General features: G+C 48.2%; 1 protein-coding gene across 2 annotated transcripts in view; it reads right to left on the bottom strand.

The window, feature by feature from the left end:
- PIK3C2G (phosphatidylinositol-4-phosphate 3-kinase catalytic subunit type 2 gamma) overlaps positions 1 to 16,346 on the bottom strand; it is a 305,535-nt gene that overhangs the window by 65,205 nt on the left and 223,984 nt on the right. For both annotated transcript variants that reach the window (XM_065567969.1, XM_065567972.1), the window contains exons 27-28: positions 1,250 to 1,442; positions 576 to 697 (exon numbers count right to left, since the gene is read on the bottom strand). In XM_065567969.1, the coding sequence (XP_065424041.1) occupies positions 576 to 697; positions 1,250 to 1,442 (315 nt within the window). The remainder of the gene's footprint in view (positions 1 to 575; positions 698 to 1,249; positions 1,443 to 16,346) is intronic.

Below are 16,346 nucleotides of genomic sequence, written 5' to 3'. Positions count from 1 at the left end.
ATGACAGTTCTATCCTTCACTTAAGAAAGAAAAAAAAAAAGATCAGGCCCTAACGCCTCCTCTACTCCCCCATGCACACGCATTCTCCAAAAAGAAAAACTCAGCCATTTGTTGCTAAATCATCCCACTTCCAGAAATAAATCTGCCTTGAAAATACACCTCTACCCCGATATAACATGAATTTGGATATAACGCGGTAAAGCAGTGCTCCCGGGGGGCGGGGCTGCACTCTCCGGTGGATCAAAGCAAGTTCAATATAACGCAGTTTCACCTATAACGCGGTAAGATTTTTTGGCTCCCGAGGACAGCATTATATCGAGGTAGAGGTGTAATGGGTGAAAAAAGTATACATCACATGTGGCTGTGGATAACTAGAATATAGCAAAGTTAGGCTGCCACAACAGACTATGATCAATTTTCCCTAGATCCTATGACAGACATGAAAGCTTCGAGTGCCTTCTAGGCAGAATTTGTGTTGCTAGCAAATATAACAACCACATATTCTTCACATTTTTGCTTGTACTTAGCGAGAACCATTTAATAGGAGAATAATGAGGACTAATGTGCTGTCTTACTCTGGGAGGGTATGTGATGGAAATTGCTTCTGTAGATGGCTGTGAAGTTTTGAAAATTGTTCGAATGATTTTTCCACAAAGGTGACCACCTGGCAGGTTTGCACCACCTGGACTAAATATAGCTGCATTGGGGAAAAAACAGAAATGATTAGAGAGAGGCTGATGCCAAAAAGGCACATGCAGAACTACAGGAAAATTTCAACAAAGAAAAACCTTTCTGTAATGTAGCTCCAAAGTGCCTGATAATGCAATTTGTAATTTATAGGCGTAGCTGTATAAAAAGGAACTTGTCTGGATGGGATGCAGTTCTAACACTGAAATATCACCACTGAGTGAGAAAACTAATAATGCTCCATTCAAGCAGCATACAGCAGTTTCTATCGAGCTTCCTAATTTTGTACTGTGCTTTCCTTATGGGTGTTATAATTAGCTCTTGATTTATTTTTCACTATAGGGCAGGAACCGTTCTCCTTAATGGCTCCCCACTAATAGCTCTCTGCCTGGTTTTATTTCCCTCCAGAATCTCATTGCTTATGGCACCGCTGCTCATTCCATGATCCTTTCATTGTGGCATAAGCACATTTTATATAACCGAGGCAGGAGAGCATGTAAGCTAAAGGAAGAGTAGTTAAAGATCAAGCGAAAGGAGGGCAAGCGGAGAGCAAAATACATACAGAGTCAGGCTTTTTGCTGAACCCTAAAATGGTTGCTCGGGCAATTGACCTCTCTGCATCCAGCATGTTGGATTCCCGAGGAACACTCTGTGAAGCTGTAGACTTGGCAAAGCCCGTGGCTAACATTTGTGCGAGCGTATGGATCAGGTTATTGAGTTTGACAGGGAAGCACTCTAAACTTTCCTTTATTTTCCTGAGAAAACAAAACAAAAAGAAGATCAAATGTAAATGCTTCTCTTCATGTATATATTTCCCTTTGCTTCCATTTCCTGGTGCCTGCTGCCATGAATGCAACTAAAAATCAAAGACACATAACACACTCTCTCGTCATCATTTGTTTGAAGCAGTACAATTTACACAGCAATTGAGCCCAGTTTGGATAAGTTATTCCATCAATCTCCAAAGGACTAGGGCTGGGTGTGTTATCAGGAAAGTACAAAATACATTCACTAGGCTAACAACCTAGGTAACCCACCTGACTTATCTCAGTGGCTCTTATTCCTGATTACTGGACCCACCCCAGCCCTGCTTTGGAGAGCAGAGACGCACACAATGCCTCCCTGCATGCCGAGAAGCAGCAATTGCCACAGGGAGAAGCAACACCAAAGTTGAGACTCTCAAAGCTGATTCAGTGATTCACCTATAGGAGTTTGTGTTGCTAGATCCCTTAGTGGACTTTAAAAATCTCAACCCGTGATCCTATTTGCCCTTTGTGTAGCTACATAAGAAGGAAAAACAACAAGGATTCCGGTGGCACCTTAAAGACTAACAGATTTATTTGGGCATAAGCTTTCGTGGGTAAAAAAACCTCACTTCTTCCTTGCATCTGAAGAAGTGAGGTTTTTTTACCCACGAAAGCTTATGCCCAAATAAATCTGTTAGTCTTTAAGATGCCACTGGACTCCTTGTTGTTTTTGTGGCTACAGACTAACACGACTATCCCCTGATATAAGAAGGAAAGACTTTCCTATGCCATCTTTTCCCATTTCATTGCCACGCAAGATAAACCAGAACACAGTTCTCGCTTCCCAGAGCTTTGGGATCCTTCAGGATGAAAGGCACTATATACAAATAAGCACAACCACCTCTTCAGATCAAATGTGATTTCTGTTTGGAAAATGGCACTTGCAAAATCATATCATCACTAGTCCTTGAAGGGAGAGAGGAAGCCCCTAAAATCCAGTTGCCCTGTTTAATCCAGTTGCCAATTGAATCTATTTTCACTGTGATGTTAAGTTTCCTCTCTCTTTCCCTACTTACCCAGGCTTTGGAGTCAGCTTTCTCGGATATCCAGGATGGTTGTTGATGTTATGGAGTGCCAACCATTTAGGCTTAACTACGCAGCCCCCCAAAAAACTATACGAATCCCACAGTTTTCCCAATGTTGGATCCTAATGGGGCTCAAATACATGTTTAAATCTATTGCTAGTCAGAAGTGCACTTAAGCACATGCTTAACTTTAACCACCTGTTTAAGTCCCATTCACTTAGGACTTCAGCATATGCTTAAAGTTAAGCATGTGCTTGGGCTGTATTGAGAATAGCAATTCTGAATTGAGACCTCACTTTTCTGAATTGAGACCTAAGTTTGCATGACCTCTGACATTCAGGCTGAAGACTCTGGTATCTTTCACAAATGCACCACACCCCAAAGAAGAGGCCCAGATGCAAAGCAAAAAATCCCAGTCATGCATGCAGAATTCACTCAAAATGTGCAATTTATCATGTAGAAATTAGCCACATTAAACTGAGTAAGGGTGGAAAGTGAAGATACATTTTTTTTAACTTAATATGAGCAAAATAATCTTCCAATAAGGCAAGTAATTAGCAACTTAATAAGCTTTCCTGAAAGAGGCAAACACAGCCCATTTTATAAATGAAACAATTTAGGAGTCTCATGCAAAACAAGAAAATAAATCTTAATTTAGGACATTATTGGAAAATCAATACAGTGCTGATTAATTGGGCCATATCCAAGGTTCTAAAACTTTTCTTTTTTTAGTTCCTAGGGAAAAGAGTATTATATTTAAAGTGTAGTTTAATCACTTGATAAATCACTGGCATGTGTTTTGGGTTGTGGAATCTGTAGCTCTACTATAATATAGAAAAGCAGCCAGAAAATTCAGAGTATTATTGGGAGAGAATAATGTTAGTTTTACAGCTAAAAACTATTCAGTTTAATTGAACGTGTATGACACATGCCTTTGCTTACAGTATACAACCAACTTGGTATTTAGACAATATCACTATTGCAGAACATCTGATATCAGAGGACCATAATTCAGGCAATTCATCTCTTTAATGGTTTGTTGTTCTTTCCATGGGCCCATTAAACCTCTCAAATGATTTTAACCTGTAGATTGCTAATCATGTACCTTTACTTTATACCTAAACTGAAAAAAATATTTACTTTCTTAAATACTTAAAAGGGACACTACCAATTACATTTTTGAAAAAATTATACATATATAGAAAAAATGCAGCAACTCATCTAGCACATTAAAAATGATGTGCTGGAAGGTGTTTTCTGTTCTGTTGATGTTTGTCTCTTCTGTGCAACAGGCAAACAAGCTTGGGCTCTGATCAGGCAATTGGTTCTGTGCTGGGGACCCCTTCACTCACACACAGTCAATGGGGCTCCAAGACACTGCCCGTACAGATCTATATACCGGACTATACAGGGAAAGAGTGACACTGACTATATATAAAGTGCTAACAAATGTGCAAATGAAACAGAGGGCTGATTTTAGTTCTAGTAATCTTGTAACTGTAGCTGGCACACAATTTTCTGGTAAAAATTTAATTTTCTTCTTGACAGTATTCCTTTAGCAGTCAGGTTAGTTTCTGGCCTGCTTTTCAGAAAAGTGAGTTGAGTTTTCAGTGTAATTCACATATACCAATTTTATGCCTCCTAATGGCTGAATTAAATTTGGATTTCATATGTGGTTCACAGCATTCCTAAGGAACTGTTAAACTCCTACACAAGTCGGGGTGCGCAGAGACGTAGGTGGCTGTTCTCTGAAGTGGGGATGGGCAAATAAAGTTTGGCCTAAATCTCCCCAAGTAACTATGATTTGGGGTGCTCAATTTTTGGGTGGCCAATTGGGGAAACCCTAAAGGGAACTAATATTCTGAGGGTGGGTGCCCAGTGCTTTCTGCAAATCAGGCCTTCTTCACGGGGTCTCACAACAGAGGCACTCAAAACCTCTAGCCAAAAATGCAAATCTTGGCCTTAATATATGAAGTAAGAATTTCTCGCCCCAGACTTCAGCCTAATTTTAGTGTTATACCTGAACTCATTATTGAAATTTTGAAATGTTCCAGGAAGCTTACCCAGCTTTTTATTTCCAGCTGGGACAGGACCTGCCACCGTACAGTAGTATCAGCAAGACTGTTCTCATGGCATCACCAGATATGACAAAGTGAAATTCCTCATAAGAAACTCTCTGTAGATTCTGCCATGTAGGTGGTGTTCAAAGGCACCTTTGCAAATCGCAGCTGTAGCTGCTAGGCAGGCCCAAACACACAATCACGACTCCCTTGAGGAGGACATCTGTGAGTTACTGCACATGTGAAGTTCCTCCTGGACTCTATGGAGGAATAATGGTTGGGCCTCTGTAGAGGACCTGAAAGAGGTCACATGCCCAGTGACAGAACAACTCATTTTGAAGATTTACCTTCAAGGGCAATCAGGCGTTATGGAGAGAAACATGCACACAATTTGGATCCCTAACATCCCTCAAATGTATTAAGTATGTTTGAATTGCTAAGCCATATCAAAGACCTGATCCTGACTTTTCTCCCAACCCCGGACAGAAATGCTGCAGTTGTCCCTACGAGTCTAGGGCTGCAGTAAGCCTGATAGGCCCTGTGAGTGGAAGAGAAAAGGGAAGGATGTTCATGAGCACGAAAACTCATTTGCAAGTTCTCCCAACCTAGCTCAGCAACTCTGCCCATCTTGTTAATTTTACTGCTTCACACAGCCCTTCCTTACCTGACCCTGCCTGTTAAGAATCAGCTTGTCAGATGCAGAGCCAGCTTAGCCTCTCACTAATATGTAACTATGGGACCGAAACTAACTCAATTTCAGTAGAGCCCACTAGAAAGAAAAGCTGAGTTGGTCTGTTTTCCACTGAGAGTATATAGGATCTTAGTCAGGATTCCATTTAGGGCAATATAATCACCCTGCTCTCTGGAGCCTGTTGTAGAGCTGTGAATACCAATATGTTGAAGGATTCTCCATCTCCTGGCCTTCCCTAGAATGCAGTGTGGGATACATCTGTTCAGCCTGTCATTTTACAGTGGAGGCTTCTTGGCAGGGGAAAGTAAGAAGTTTGCCTTTGTTCTTTTGCGGCGCAGACACTGTAATTATTGCCTGCTGCTGCAAATCATCTGCAAGCACACTTTGAGATGGTAGTTTTGTCTCTGCTCTTTCAGATGTCATCAACCTCCACTGGTGTTTTAGCTAGCTGGGGAATGGATTGCTAAGGGATATGCTGCCAGCTGGGGAAGGGGATTCTGCTGACTGGCAGAGGATTTGTGTTATGAGGGTGGTCTAGTTTTGCAGTAGTTGGTATTGTGTTTGGAATCTACATGCATGACCTGTGCAGCGATGGGTGCATAATAAATTATTCCATTAATAAAAATATAAACAGATACATCAGCTAACACCTCTTTAGCATCTCCCCTGCTGTCAAGCTTTTGAAGATGTCCATTGCTAATTTTCTGGTAATCTTCAGATCCACTGTGCAGCTCTCATTCACGGGCAGGAGCAGTGGGGTTGCTTGTGTACTGCAATGAATTCAAACTCTTCAGTCATAGCATGGAACCGATTATAATCAATTTAAAATAACTGTAAATCATTTTGAGAACACTTTTTAAAATGTCACACAACATCATGGTGACACTTGAGGGAGATAGCCCTTTGCAGTAAACCAAACTTGGAGATCTCTTTCCAGGAGAAGGAAGGGTGCCCTGTTCTGTGGATAAAATATTTTCTGGGGTAGAGAAGGGATGGGAAATGGGAGTAGATCAAACTGAGTTTCAAGGCTCAAACTGAATTTAAGGCAACGATGCACTATAGGCAACTATTTCATGTGGCACAGAAACTCTTCTGGTCCCACAGAAACTCTTGTTTTAGTCTCAAATACCACTATGTTTATCCATAATATGGGAGAGTGACCCTCCCAAAACCTGTAATCTGGGAAATGTGTGGCAGCTGGTCAGCTCAGAATGGTGCAGTGACCTAATACTGGGGGTCAAAGGAAAATGGTGTGTAGATGCTAACAGAGATTACAGAATGGGTCTTCAATGAAGACCCAGAGCGATATCAATTCCTAAAACATAGAACTCTTTACAGTTCTGAAAGGGCTTGGTAGGTTAGAGCCCAGCCTCCAGTAGCATTAGTCAGCTGGGTCAAAATATGAAAGGGCAAGAAAAATAGCCTAACAAATGGAATATCCATCCCAAGAATATTTATGACAGTGTTAGTCATTTTACTGTTTGAGCTATTCTTAAATAACAAAAGATGCAATGTTTGGTGTTGTTGACAAAACTGAACAGCTCAGGTAACCAGTAAAACAGTCTCTCGCTCGCTTCTATTTCAGTACTTCCCCTTTGTCCCTGTGACAGACAGGAAAAATTGGAATAACTGCTTGGTCTGGAGAGGAAATGTCTATCTTTTAGGTTGGAGACTTCTTTCGCAAGGTTTAATTTAGCTCCTCCACACATCTGTTCCTTTAAATATTTCTTTTCATCCTCTCTCTCTTCCACTGGGGTAATGAGACTTGGTTTCTGGTGGTTTCTTCCTGCAGTGACTCTTGTGTCATCTGCATGTGGGCTCCCAGGTCTCCCAATTTATCTTCTGGCTTAAATGACTTGTTCTCCAATTGATTTGGCTGTCCAGAGCCACTTTTCAAACTGACTTGTGGTTCGGTCACTTCCTTCCATGAGAACAAAGTATTTCTTTTACCAGGGAGAGGCATCTTAATCTCATTGGTCAGCCTTTTACGTTCACTCTCCCATGCCAGCTTTTCCCTTTCAAGGTCTGCTTCTATTTGCCTAGTTCATTCTAGCTGTGTATTCAGACCCTCCATAGCCTGGGGGTATTTCCACCTAATTTCTTTGATTTGGGCCTCATGAATCTTTGCCCAGCCATCCAACTCCTGATAGAAGGCTTCCATCGAGGCCTGCAGCTTTTAGATTGTTTTACAGTTACATCATAGCTCTTGTTGCCAGCATTTCCTTGGACCTTCAGATCCCTGGAGTCTTTCTTCTGGCTTGCTCAATGCCATAATCCTGTTGTCCCCCAGGTTAGCTGGTTGAACCCTTCTTTTGAGTGGAACCCATTCTGGTTCCTCAGTCTGATCTGGTTCCTTTACCAAATAATTCCAGATCCCCAAACTCTCATCTCTGGGGCTGAGAGAAGCGTGAGGGTATCTACCCTAACCAATGGGAAGCTTGAAACCCATAGCCATCCTCCTACCTTTAATTTTACATGCCCAGGCTGATTTCCTGGACTACTCCATATTCACCTAGTCTTGTAGGATCTATCTTCCTCATAATTAAAGTGCATCTACCTGAAGTCAAAATTTTTTGCAGGGCCACATCTTTCTATGTGACCATTCTCCCCGCAACCAAGACAGACTGTTCCTGGGGCATCACACTTTCTTGCACCAAAACTGGGTCCCCACTGTCTTTTGTTCAGACTTCACAATAGCCAGCAGTTTCTGGCAGGGTGTCTTTGACATCTTGGGTCTCCCCCGTTCCTCTGGTGCTCAGTACCACCAGGACTGCTTTACAATCATTGTTTTTACAGGGGCAAACCCGTCCTGCCTGCCCCACTTCCTCATAGTCAAAACATAGAGTTGGTTGAGCCCTGTGCCTTCTTCCCTTTTGGTGTCGATGACAATTGACTCTTTACCATTGTGGAACCTCCTTCACAGGCCTCTGAGGCTGCTCAGACATCCCCCCCCCCCAAATGGAGCTGAACTCCAACAGCTGTGGCTGCCCCTCCATATGCTGACGTGGGAGGATCAAAATCTCACAGCCAAGGAAGGTGTCTGCCCTGTGCCACTCAGTCATCCCTCCTTGATGGGAGATGATCTCAGAATCCCATTTCTGGTACCACTTGTCACAAGTTGTGCCTGCACTGTAGCACATCTTTGCTGAGCTAGTACTGCAGGCACTATCTACCTCACTTTTCTTTCTCTCAGGGCCCCTTAAGAATTCTACATAATCTGAAGGGATGTAAGACATTTCCCCTGATGGGGTTCTATTTTATTAAATGGAAATGAAGTCTCTTCCCTTGGGCTCATGGGTTGCACTGCCTCCTCCTTGGTCTCTGGGAGCTCCTCTCCCTTATGAGAGCTTCTCTCTGTGAGCATCTTTCTGCAACTGAGCCCTGGCGACCTTTTATCAGGCTCAGGTGTTCGTTATTCAACTAACTGCCTAGATAAACTCATTCCCTTTAAATTAGCTCTTCTAGGATAGCTTTAGCCCCGATTTCTCTTAAAGGGGCCAGCAATCCCGTGACAGGGACTTTTAAAAAATAATGAACATTTATTGAAGTAGCTAAGAAAATAAAGACAAAGTAACATCTGGAGTCAAGGGGTTCCAGTTAGATAGACTAGGAGATAGATTAAAGCTAGTTTGAGTATGTGTACATGAGCTGCAACCACACCCCATAAATGCAGTGTAAACATACTTTATCTAGCTCGGGCACTGGAGCATTGAAGCTGCAGCAGCACTGATTTCAGTGCCCCACCCAAATAATTACCCAATTTTCTGGGTGGGTTTATATAGCCCACACTGAAGCCCATGCTGACACATAGTATCCGAGATTAGGTATACAACTCATGATTGCACTATGGACTTGCCCTGAGAGAGTGAGGACTTCGGATCTCTACCTCTGGCTTGCTATGTGATCCTGGACAAATCACTTGACCTACATGAAAAAAGGTTATAATAATACTTATCTACCATTCTCTCCATCTAAGTTTTCACTGAGGGTTCATCACCAGCTGCACAGGATGTCGTGAAAAAATCAAGTGAGTGAAGTACTTTGAGAGTTTTGTTTAAAGCATTATTATTATATACAATGACTAGAAATAATAATATACACAGTGCTACCAAACTATAGAACCGGAAATTTCCATGGTTGGATTCTCATCCCCATTCTGCCCTTTCATACAAGGGCAGTAAAGGGCTGTGGAAGAAATCTGTTGGTGAAGAAGCAGTGTAATCATCCATAGCGTAGGAGGCAGGCTGAGGGCACGAGGGACTATGCTTCACGTGCTCAGCACAGCACAGCACTCCACAGGCAGAGTGAGGCTGTCATATGTTTAAGCATGACTAGCCACAGGTCTTGGCATCCTGTCCACATTGAAATTTACAAACGTGTTAGTTAAAACATGTTAATTAACATGTGCTAAACCACGATTAGAAATTTAAAACAGGGACAAACAGACAATGAGTTAACTGGTTCCATGAAGCTTATTTAAACTGATGAAATGAGAGCATTTTCTTGGAGTAACATGCACAGACAGCGCAAACAAACCTCATTTACATTAAAAGAGAAAAAACATGCACTGTAGCAAAATTGTACATTTCTCCAGGGTTTTAAGATCTTGTTTGACAATAATTCTAACAATCAGACCTTTGTTTCAAGTCACTGAAAGCATACAGCTATACTGTGAGGAAATCATTAAGGGATCTATTCCCTGTTGGATGCATGGATGTAACTTATCATTACTATTACCAGGACTTGTTTTTACTCTGTGCTTGCAGTATACAAGGCTGCAGCTTGGCAATACTTTAAATTGTGAGGAGATGGGAGTGAGTAGGGATTAGAGGAGATGGGATCAACATTGATCTTAAATGTCATTGTGGTGGGGCGAGTGCCCCACCTCCCTGTGAAAGTGGGCTAAGACAGGCCAGAGAGGCTTTGCAAAGTGGCAGCCAATCAGGGAGGGCCTGTTAGGGAGCCAATCAGGGCTGGGCAGGAGGCGGCAAATCGGGGCCGAGCTCAGCCCTGTATAAGGGCTGCCCAGGAGCAGAGCAGTCAGTCTCTCCCAGACCTCTAACAGGGAAGATCTGTCTCTTGAGCTAGGAGACCAGCACCTGGGACAGTGCAGTGCTGGGCAGGCTTGGGGGAGCTGAAGGGAACTCCAGCCCGCCACCTGCCAGGCTGCAGGTCTTGAGGGAAGGGCCTAAAGGGTGAAAAGGGTCAGAGGGGAAGTGACCCAGGGAGAGTGGACAGCAAGCGAGGGGAGAGAAGGAGGACAGGGAGGCTGCAGCTAGAGGGTCCCTGGGTCGGGACTCAGAGTAGCGGGTGGGTCTGGGTCCCCCCCTTTCCCCTTATATTGCAACTGGCCAGGGGAAAAGACGGTTACTCACCGTTGTAACTGTTGTTCTTCGAGATGTGTTGCTCATATCCATTCCATTAGGTGTGTGCGCGCCGCGTGCACGTTCGTCGGAAGATTTTTACCCTAGCAACACCGGCGGGTCGGCTGTGGAGCCCCCTAGAGTGGCGCCTTCATGGCGCTGAATATATACCCCAGCCGACCCGGCGCCCCCTCAGTTCCTTCTTGCCGGCTACTCCGACAGTGGGGACGGGGGGCGGGTTTGGAATGGATATGAGCAACACATCTCGAAGAACAACAGTTACAACGGTGAGTAACCGTCTTTTCTTCTTCGAGTGCTTGCTCATATCCATTCCATTAGGTGACTCCCAAGCCCAACTTAGGTGGTGGGGTCGGAGTGAGACATTGCTGTGTGCAAAACCGCTGATCCGAAAGCAGCATCGTCCCTGGACTGCTGCACTAGTGCATAGTGAGCTGTAAACGTGTGGACTGATGACCAAACCGCCGCTCTACAAATGTCCTGGATCGGAACTTGCGCCAGGAAAGCAGTCGAGGAAGCTTGGGCCCTCGTGGAGTGAGCGGTGAGGTGCGGTGCTGAGACACCTGCCAGGTCATAGCAAGTCCGGATGCAAGACGTAATCCAGGAGGATAGGCGCTGTGATGAGACCGGTGAGCCTTTCATTCGGTCGGCCACTGCAACGAAGAGTTGCGTCGTCTTTCTAAAGTGCCTTGTGCGGTCAATATAGAAGGCCAGGGCCCTGCGTACGTCCAGAGAATGCAAACGTTGATCCTGGCGAGTAGCATGTGGTTTAGGATGAAAGACCGGGAGAAATATATCCTGGTTGACATGAAAAGGAGAAACCACCTTAGGGAGAAAGGCAGGATGTGGACGAAGCTGCACTTTATCCTTATGGAAAACTGTGTAAGGGGGCTCGGATGTAAGCGCCCTGAGTTCAGAAACGCGCCTTGCTGAGGTGATGGCTACGAGGAAGGCTGTCTTCCAGGATAGGTACAGAAGTGAACAGGTGGCCAGTGGCTCGAATGGAGGACCTGTGAGCTTGGAGAGAACCAGGTTGAGGTCCCACGTCGGAACGGGCTGACGTTGTTGTGGGTACATCCGGTCTAAGCCCTTGAGGAATCTAACGACCATCGGGTTAGAGAATACCGAGGACGCGAGTTCCCCTGGGTGAAAGGCCGATATAGCGGCCAGGTGAACTCTAATTGAAGATATCGCCAACCCTTGCTGTTTTAGGGAGAGGAGATATTCCAAAATGAGAGGGATAGGTGCCTGTAACGGGGACGTGTCTCGTTGTTCGCACCAACAGGAGAACCGCTTCCACTTGCCCAAGTATGTGGTCCGTGTTGAGGGCTTCCTACTGCTCAGCAGAATCTGTTGGACAGAGTGCGAGCACTGCTGCTCTGCCTGGGTGAACCATGGAGCAGCCACGCCGTGAGGTGGAGTGATTGCAGGTCGGGGTGCCGCAGGCGGCCGTGGTCCTGAGAGATGAGATCCGGGCATAATGGAAGCGGGATCGGTGTCCGAACCGAGAGTTCCAACAGCGTGGTGTACCAATGTTGTCTCGGCCACGCTGGGGCGATCAGAATCACCTGTGCCTGGTCTCTGCGCAATTTGAGCAGTACCTTGTGGACCAGAGGAAACGGAGGGAAGGCATAAAATAGGTGGTCCTTCCAGGGAAGGAGAAACGCATCCGAGAGGGAGCCCGGAGCTCGACCTTGCAGGGAGCAGAACACGTGGCACTTCCTGTTGTCTCGAGATGCAAACAGGTCTATCTGGGGAAACCCCCACTTCTGGAAAACGGAATGTATGATGTCCGGACGGATAGACCACTCGTGTGTTTGAAAGGACCTGCTGAGTCGGTCCGCTAAAGTGTTCTGGACTCCAGGGAGGAACGATGCCGTGAGAAGGATTGAGTGGGCGATGCAGAAGTCCCACAGGCGAATGGCCTCTTGGCATAGAATTGATGAACGTGCTCCTCCCTGCTTGTTGATGTAAAACATGGCCGTGGTGTTGTCGATGAGAACTAACACACAGCGACCACGCAGGAGATTGAGAAATGCCTGGCACGCCAGGCGCACCGCCATCAGTTCCCGAACATTGATGTGCAGGGCTAGCTGGGGTGCAGTCCACAGGCCCTGGGTATGGTGCTCGTTGAGATGGGCGCCCCAACCCAGAGATGAAGCGTCTGTGACCAGGTGCAGAGAGGGTTGTGGGGCGTGAAACGGCATCCCTTCGCAAACCACATTGTGATCTAGCCACCATGTGAGGGAGGTCAGGACCGAATTCGGGATTGTGACCACCATATTCAGGCTGTCCCGATGTGGGCGGTATATTGATGACACCCAGGTCTGTAGTGGGCGAAGCCGAAGTCTGGCATGCCTGGTTACGTACGTGCAAGAAGCCATGTGACCCAGCAGGGTAAGGCACGACCTCACCGTGGTAGTTGGGAAGGCCTTGAGTCCTTGAATGAGGCTCGTGATGGTGCCAAAGCGGTTGTCTGGCAGGATGGCTTGTGCACGTCTGGAGTCTAGAACCGCACCGATGAATTCTATTCTCTGGGTAGGTTCTAGAGTGGATTTGTCCTTGTTGAGTAGGATACCCAACCTGTTGAATGTGTGCACTATTATGTGGACGTGATCGCGAACTTGTTCTTTGGTGCGACCGCGTACCAGCCAGTCGTCTAGGTACGGGAACACCTGTATCCCTTGCCGACGAAGGTACGCTGCCACGACAGCCATACATTTCGTGAACACCCGTGGGGCCGAGGATAGGCCGAAGGGAAGGACTGCAAATTGGTAGTGCACCCTGTTTACCACGAATCGCAGGAAGCGTCTGTGAGGCGGGTAAATAGCAATGTGAAAGTATGCGTCTTTCATGTCGAGGGCGGCGAACCAGTCTCCAGGATCGAGGGAAGGGATAATGGCCCCCAGAGAGACCATGCGGAACTTCAACTTTACTACGAATTTGTTGAGTCCGCGCAAGTCCAAGATGGGTCGCAGACCTCCTTTGGACTTGGGAATAAGGAAGTAACGGGAATAAAATCCCCTGCCCCTTAATTCCACTGGAACCTCCTCTATGGCCCCCATAGCGAGGAGCGTAGAAACTTCCTGTATAAGAAGTTGCTCGTGAGAAGGGTCCCTGAAGAGGGACGGGGAAGGGGGGGAGGAGGGGGGGATTGAAGAAAACTGGATAGCGTATCCCCTCTCCACCGTGCGAAGGACCCAACGGTCTGAAGTTATAAGGGACCAAGCACGGTGGAAGTGGGAGAGGCGATCCCGAAAGGAGGGGGCTGGATCCTGGGGGATGACTGGGGCGCCGTCCTCGACCGCACCTTCAAAAGTTCTGCCTGGGGCCTGAAGGTGGTCTAGGTGGCCCCTGGTTCTGGCCGGGTTGAGGGCCGGTCCACCTTCTTCTACCACCTCGCCCTCGCCTCCGGGCCGAGTCCTGTCTCTGACGAGGCGGGGGGGGGTAGAAGCGCTGGGGCTGCGGCCTAAATGGCCTGCGCTGGGGGCCCACAACATGCATCCCCAGGGAGCGCATGATCGTTCTCGAGTCCTTGAGGCTCTGCAGGCGAGAGTCCGTCTTATCTGAGAACAATCCATGACCCTCAAAAGGCAGATCTTGTAGGGTTTGCTGCAGCTCCGGAGGCAAACCCGAAACCTGAAGCCAGGAGATCCTGCGCATAGCGATACCCGAAGCCAGGGTCCTCGCCGCTGAGTCTGCAATGTCCAAGGAGGCCTGCAAGGAGGTCCGAGCCACCTTCTTGCCCTCCTCTACCATGGCTCCAAACTCTTCCCTGGACTCTTGGGGAATCAACTCCTTAAACTTCCCCATAGAGTTCCAGGAGTTGAAATTGTAGCGGCTCAGTAGCGCCTGTTGGTTCGCCGCTCTAAGTTGTAGCCCTCCGGCTGAGTAAACCTTACGGCCAAACAGATCGAGCCGCTTAGCCTCTTTTGATTTAGGCGCTGCAGCCTGCTGGCCGTGGCGCTCTCGTGCATTCACTGATTCCACCACCAGTGAACACGGTTGGGGGTGGGTATACAAGTACCCATAGTCCTTAGACGGGACAAAGTATTTTCTTTCCACCCCTCTCGCTGTGGGTGGAATGGAGGCAGGAGTTTGCCATATCGTATCCGCATTCGTTTGGATCGTGCGGATCAGAGGTAACGCCACCCTCGATGGGGCATCTGCTCCAAGGATATTCACGATCGGGTCGTGCACCTCCACTATCTCCTCCGCCTGCAGGTCCATATTACGGGCCATCCTACGCAGGAGATCCTGGTGAGCCCGAAGATCTATCGGAGGGGGACCCGTACATGAAGTGCCCGCCACTGCCTCGTCCGGAGAGGAGGAAGAGGATGCCTCCGGTGGCACTGGATCCAAGGGGGGGTCCTGATCCCCCTGCTCTTGGGCCGGGGCATCACCTGCACTTGGGTCTATGGTGTCGGGTGGCGTGGACACCGAAGCCTCCATGCCCCCTGGCGGAGGCCGAGAGATGGTGGACTCCGGGGCCCTTCTAACGGAGTGACCCGAGCGAGAGGTCGAAGCTATTGGAGCCCCTTGCGCCTGATGGTACGCCCACGGGGTCCAAAACGACCAGTGAGATGGTCCATGAGAGTGGTCCTCTGCCATCTCCTGCCAATGGCCCAAGTTTCGTTCCTCAGCTTGCCCTTGAGGGGGGTATGCCGATCTCGACAGGTCCTCCGAGGAGCGAGACACCGATCTTGACGGCCATGGCGGTGCCGAGAGCGTCGAGACAATCCCCGTGGGCTGCGGTGCCGCACGGTGCCGGTCCGGAGATGATCTATCTCTGTGCGGTGCCGGCGATCGGTGCCGGGACCGCGACCGGTGCCGATGACCTCGTCGGTGCCGGGAGTCGGATCTGGACCTCGACGAGGACCTGGAGTATGCCCGGTGCCGGGAGCGGCCCCTCGACGTCGAGCGTCGACCGTAGCGGTGCCGAGAACTACGTCTGGATGTCGAACGGTGCCGACGATCATATCGGTGCCGAGACGTAGAGCGGCGCCGCGAAGAAGATCTTGGCCGCGAGTACGACCGGTGCCGAGACGATATTCGGTGCCGGGACTGCGAGCGGCGTGGGGACCTGCTTCGGGACCTGGATCGGTGCCGAGGTTCTAGCCCTTGTGATGGAGGGCGCATCAAGGCAGGTTTCCCTCTCGACTGGACCGGGCGAGTCAACGGTGCAGTCGGTGCCGGTTGTTGAGGCGGTGCCGGCTCCGTGAGAGCTATTAAGTCTCTCGCCGCCGCGAAGGTCTCTGGAGTCGACGGGAGACACTGTATCACCGCCGGCCTCGGTGGAGACGCTATTTGCACCGGACTCAACGGCCTCGGCGCCGGAGTCGACGGTGCTGGAGGCACCTGTTTTCGTTGCTCCACCGGCGGACGCGGCTCTACCCCCGGCACTGGGGGAGCCGGCGTCTTCGGCACGGACGTCCCCGTCTTATGGGCTTTTTTATGCCCTGGGGATAATGACCGGCGCCGAGGCACTTGCTGTGCTTGCGGTGCCGACGAGGTCCGGTGCCAGGGAGGCTTGTCTGACGCCACTCGCGTGGTCGTCATAGCCGGTGCCGCCGGGGCACTGCGCACCGAGGTGCTAGGCGTCGGAGCCTGGCCCGTAGAAGGAGTGTCCGGGCTAAGTGCCGCCTCCATCAGGAGTTGCCTGAGCCGAAAGTCCCGCTCCTTCTTGGTCCTTGGTT

This window comes from Chrysemys picta, chromosome 1 (assembly GCF_011386835.1).
Source record: "Chrysemys picta bellii isolate R12L10 chromosome 1, ASM1138683v2, whole genome shotgun sequence".
NCBI lineage: Eukaryota > Metazoa > Chordata > Testudines > Emydidae > Chrysemys > Chrysemys picta.
Note: the sequence above shows the minus strand (reverse complement) of the source record. Positions and strands in the feature narration are given on the sequence as shown.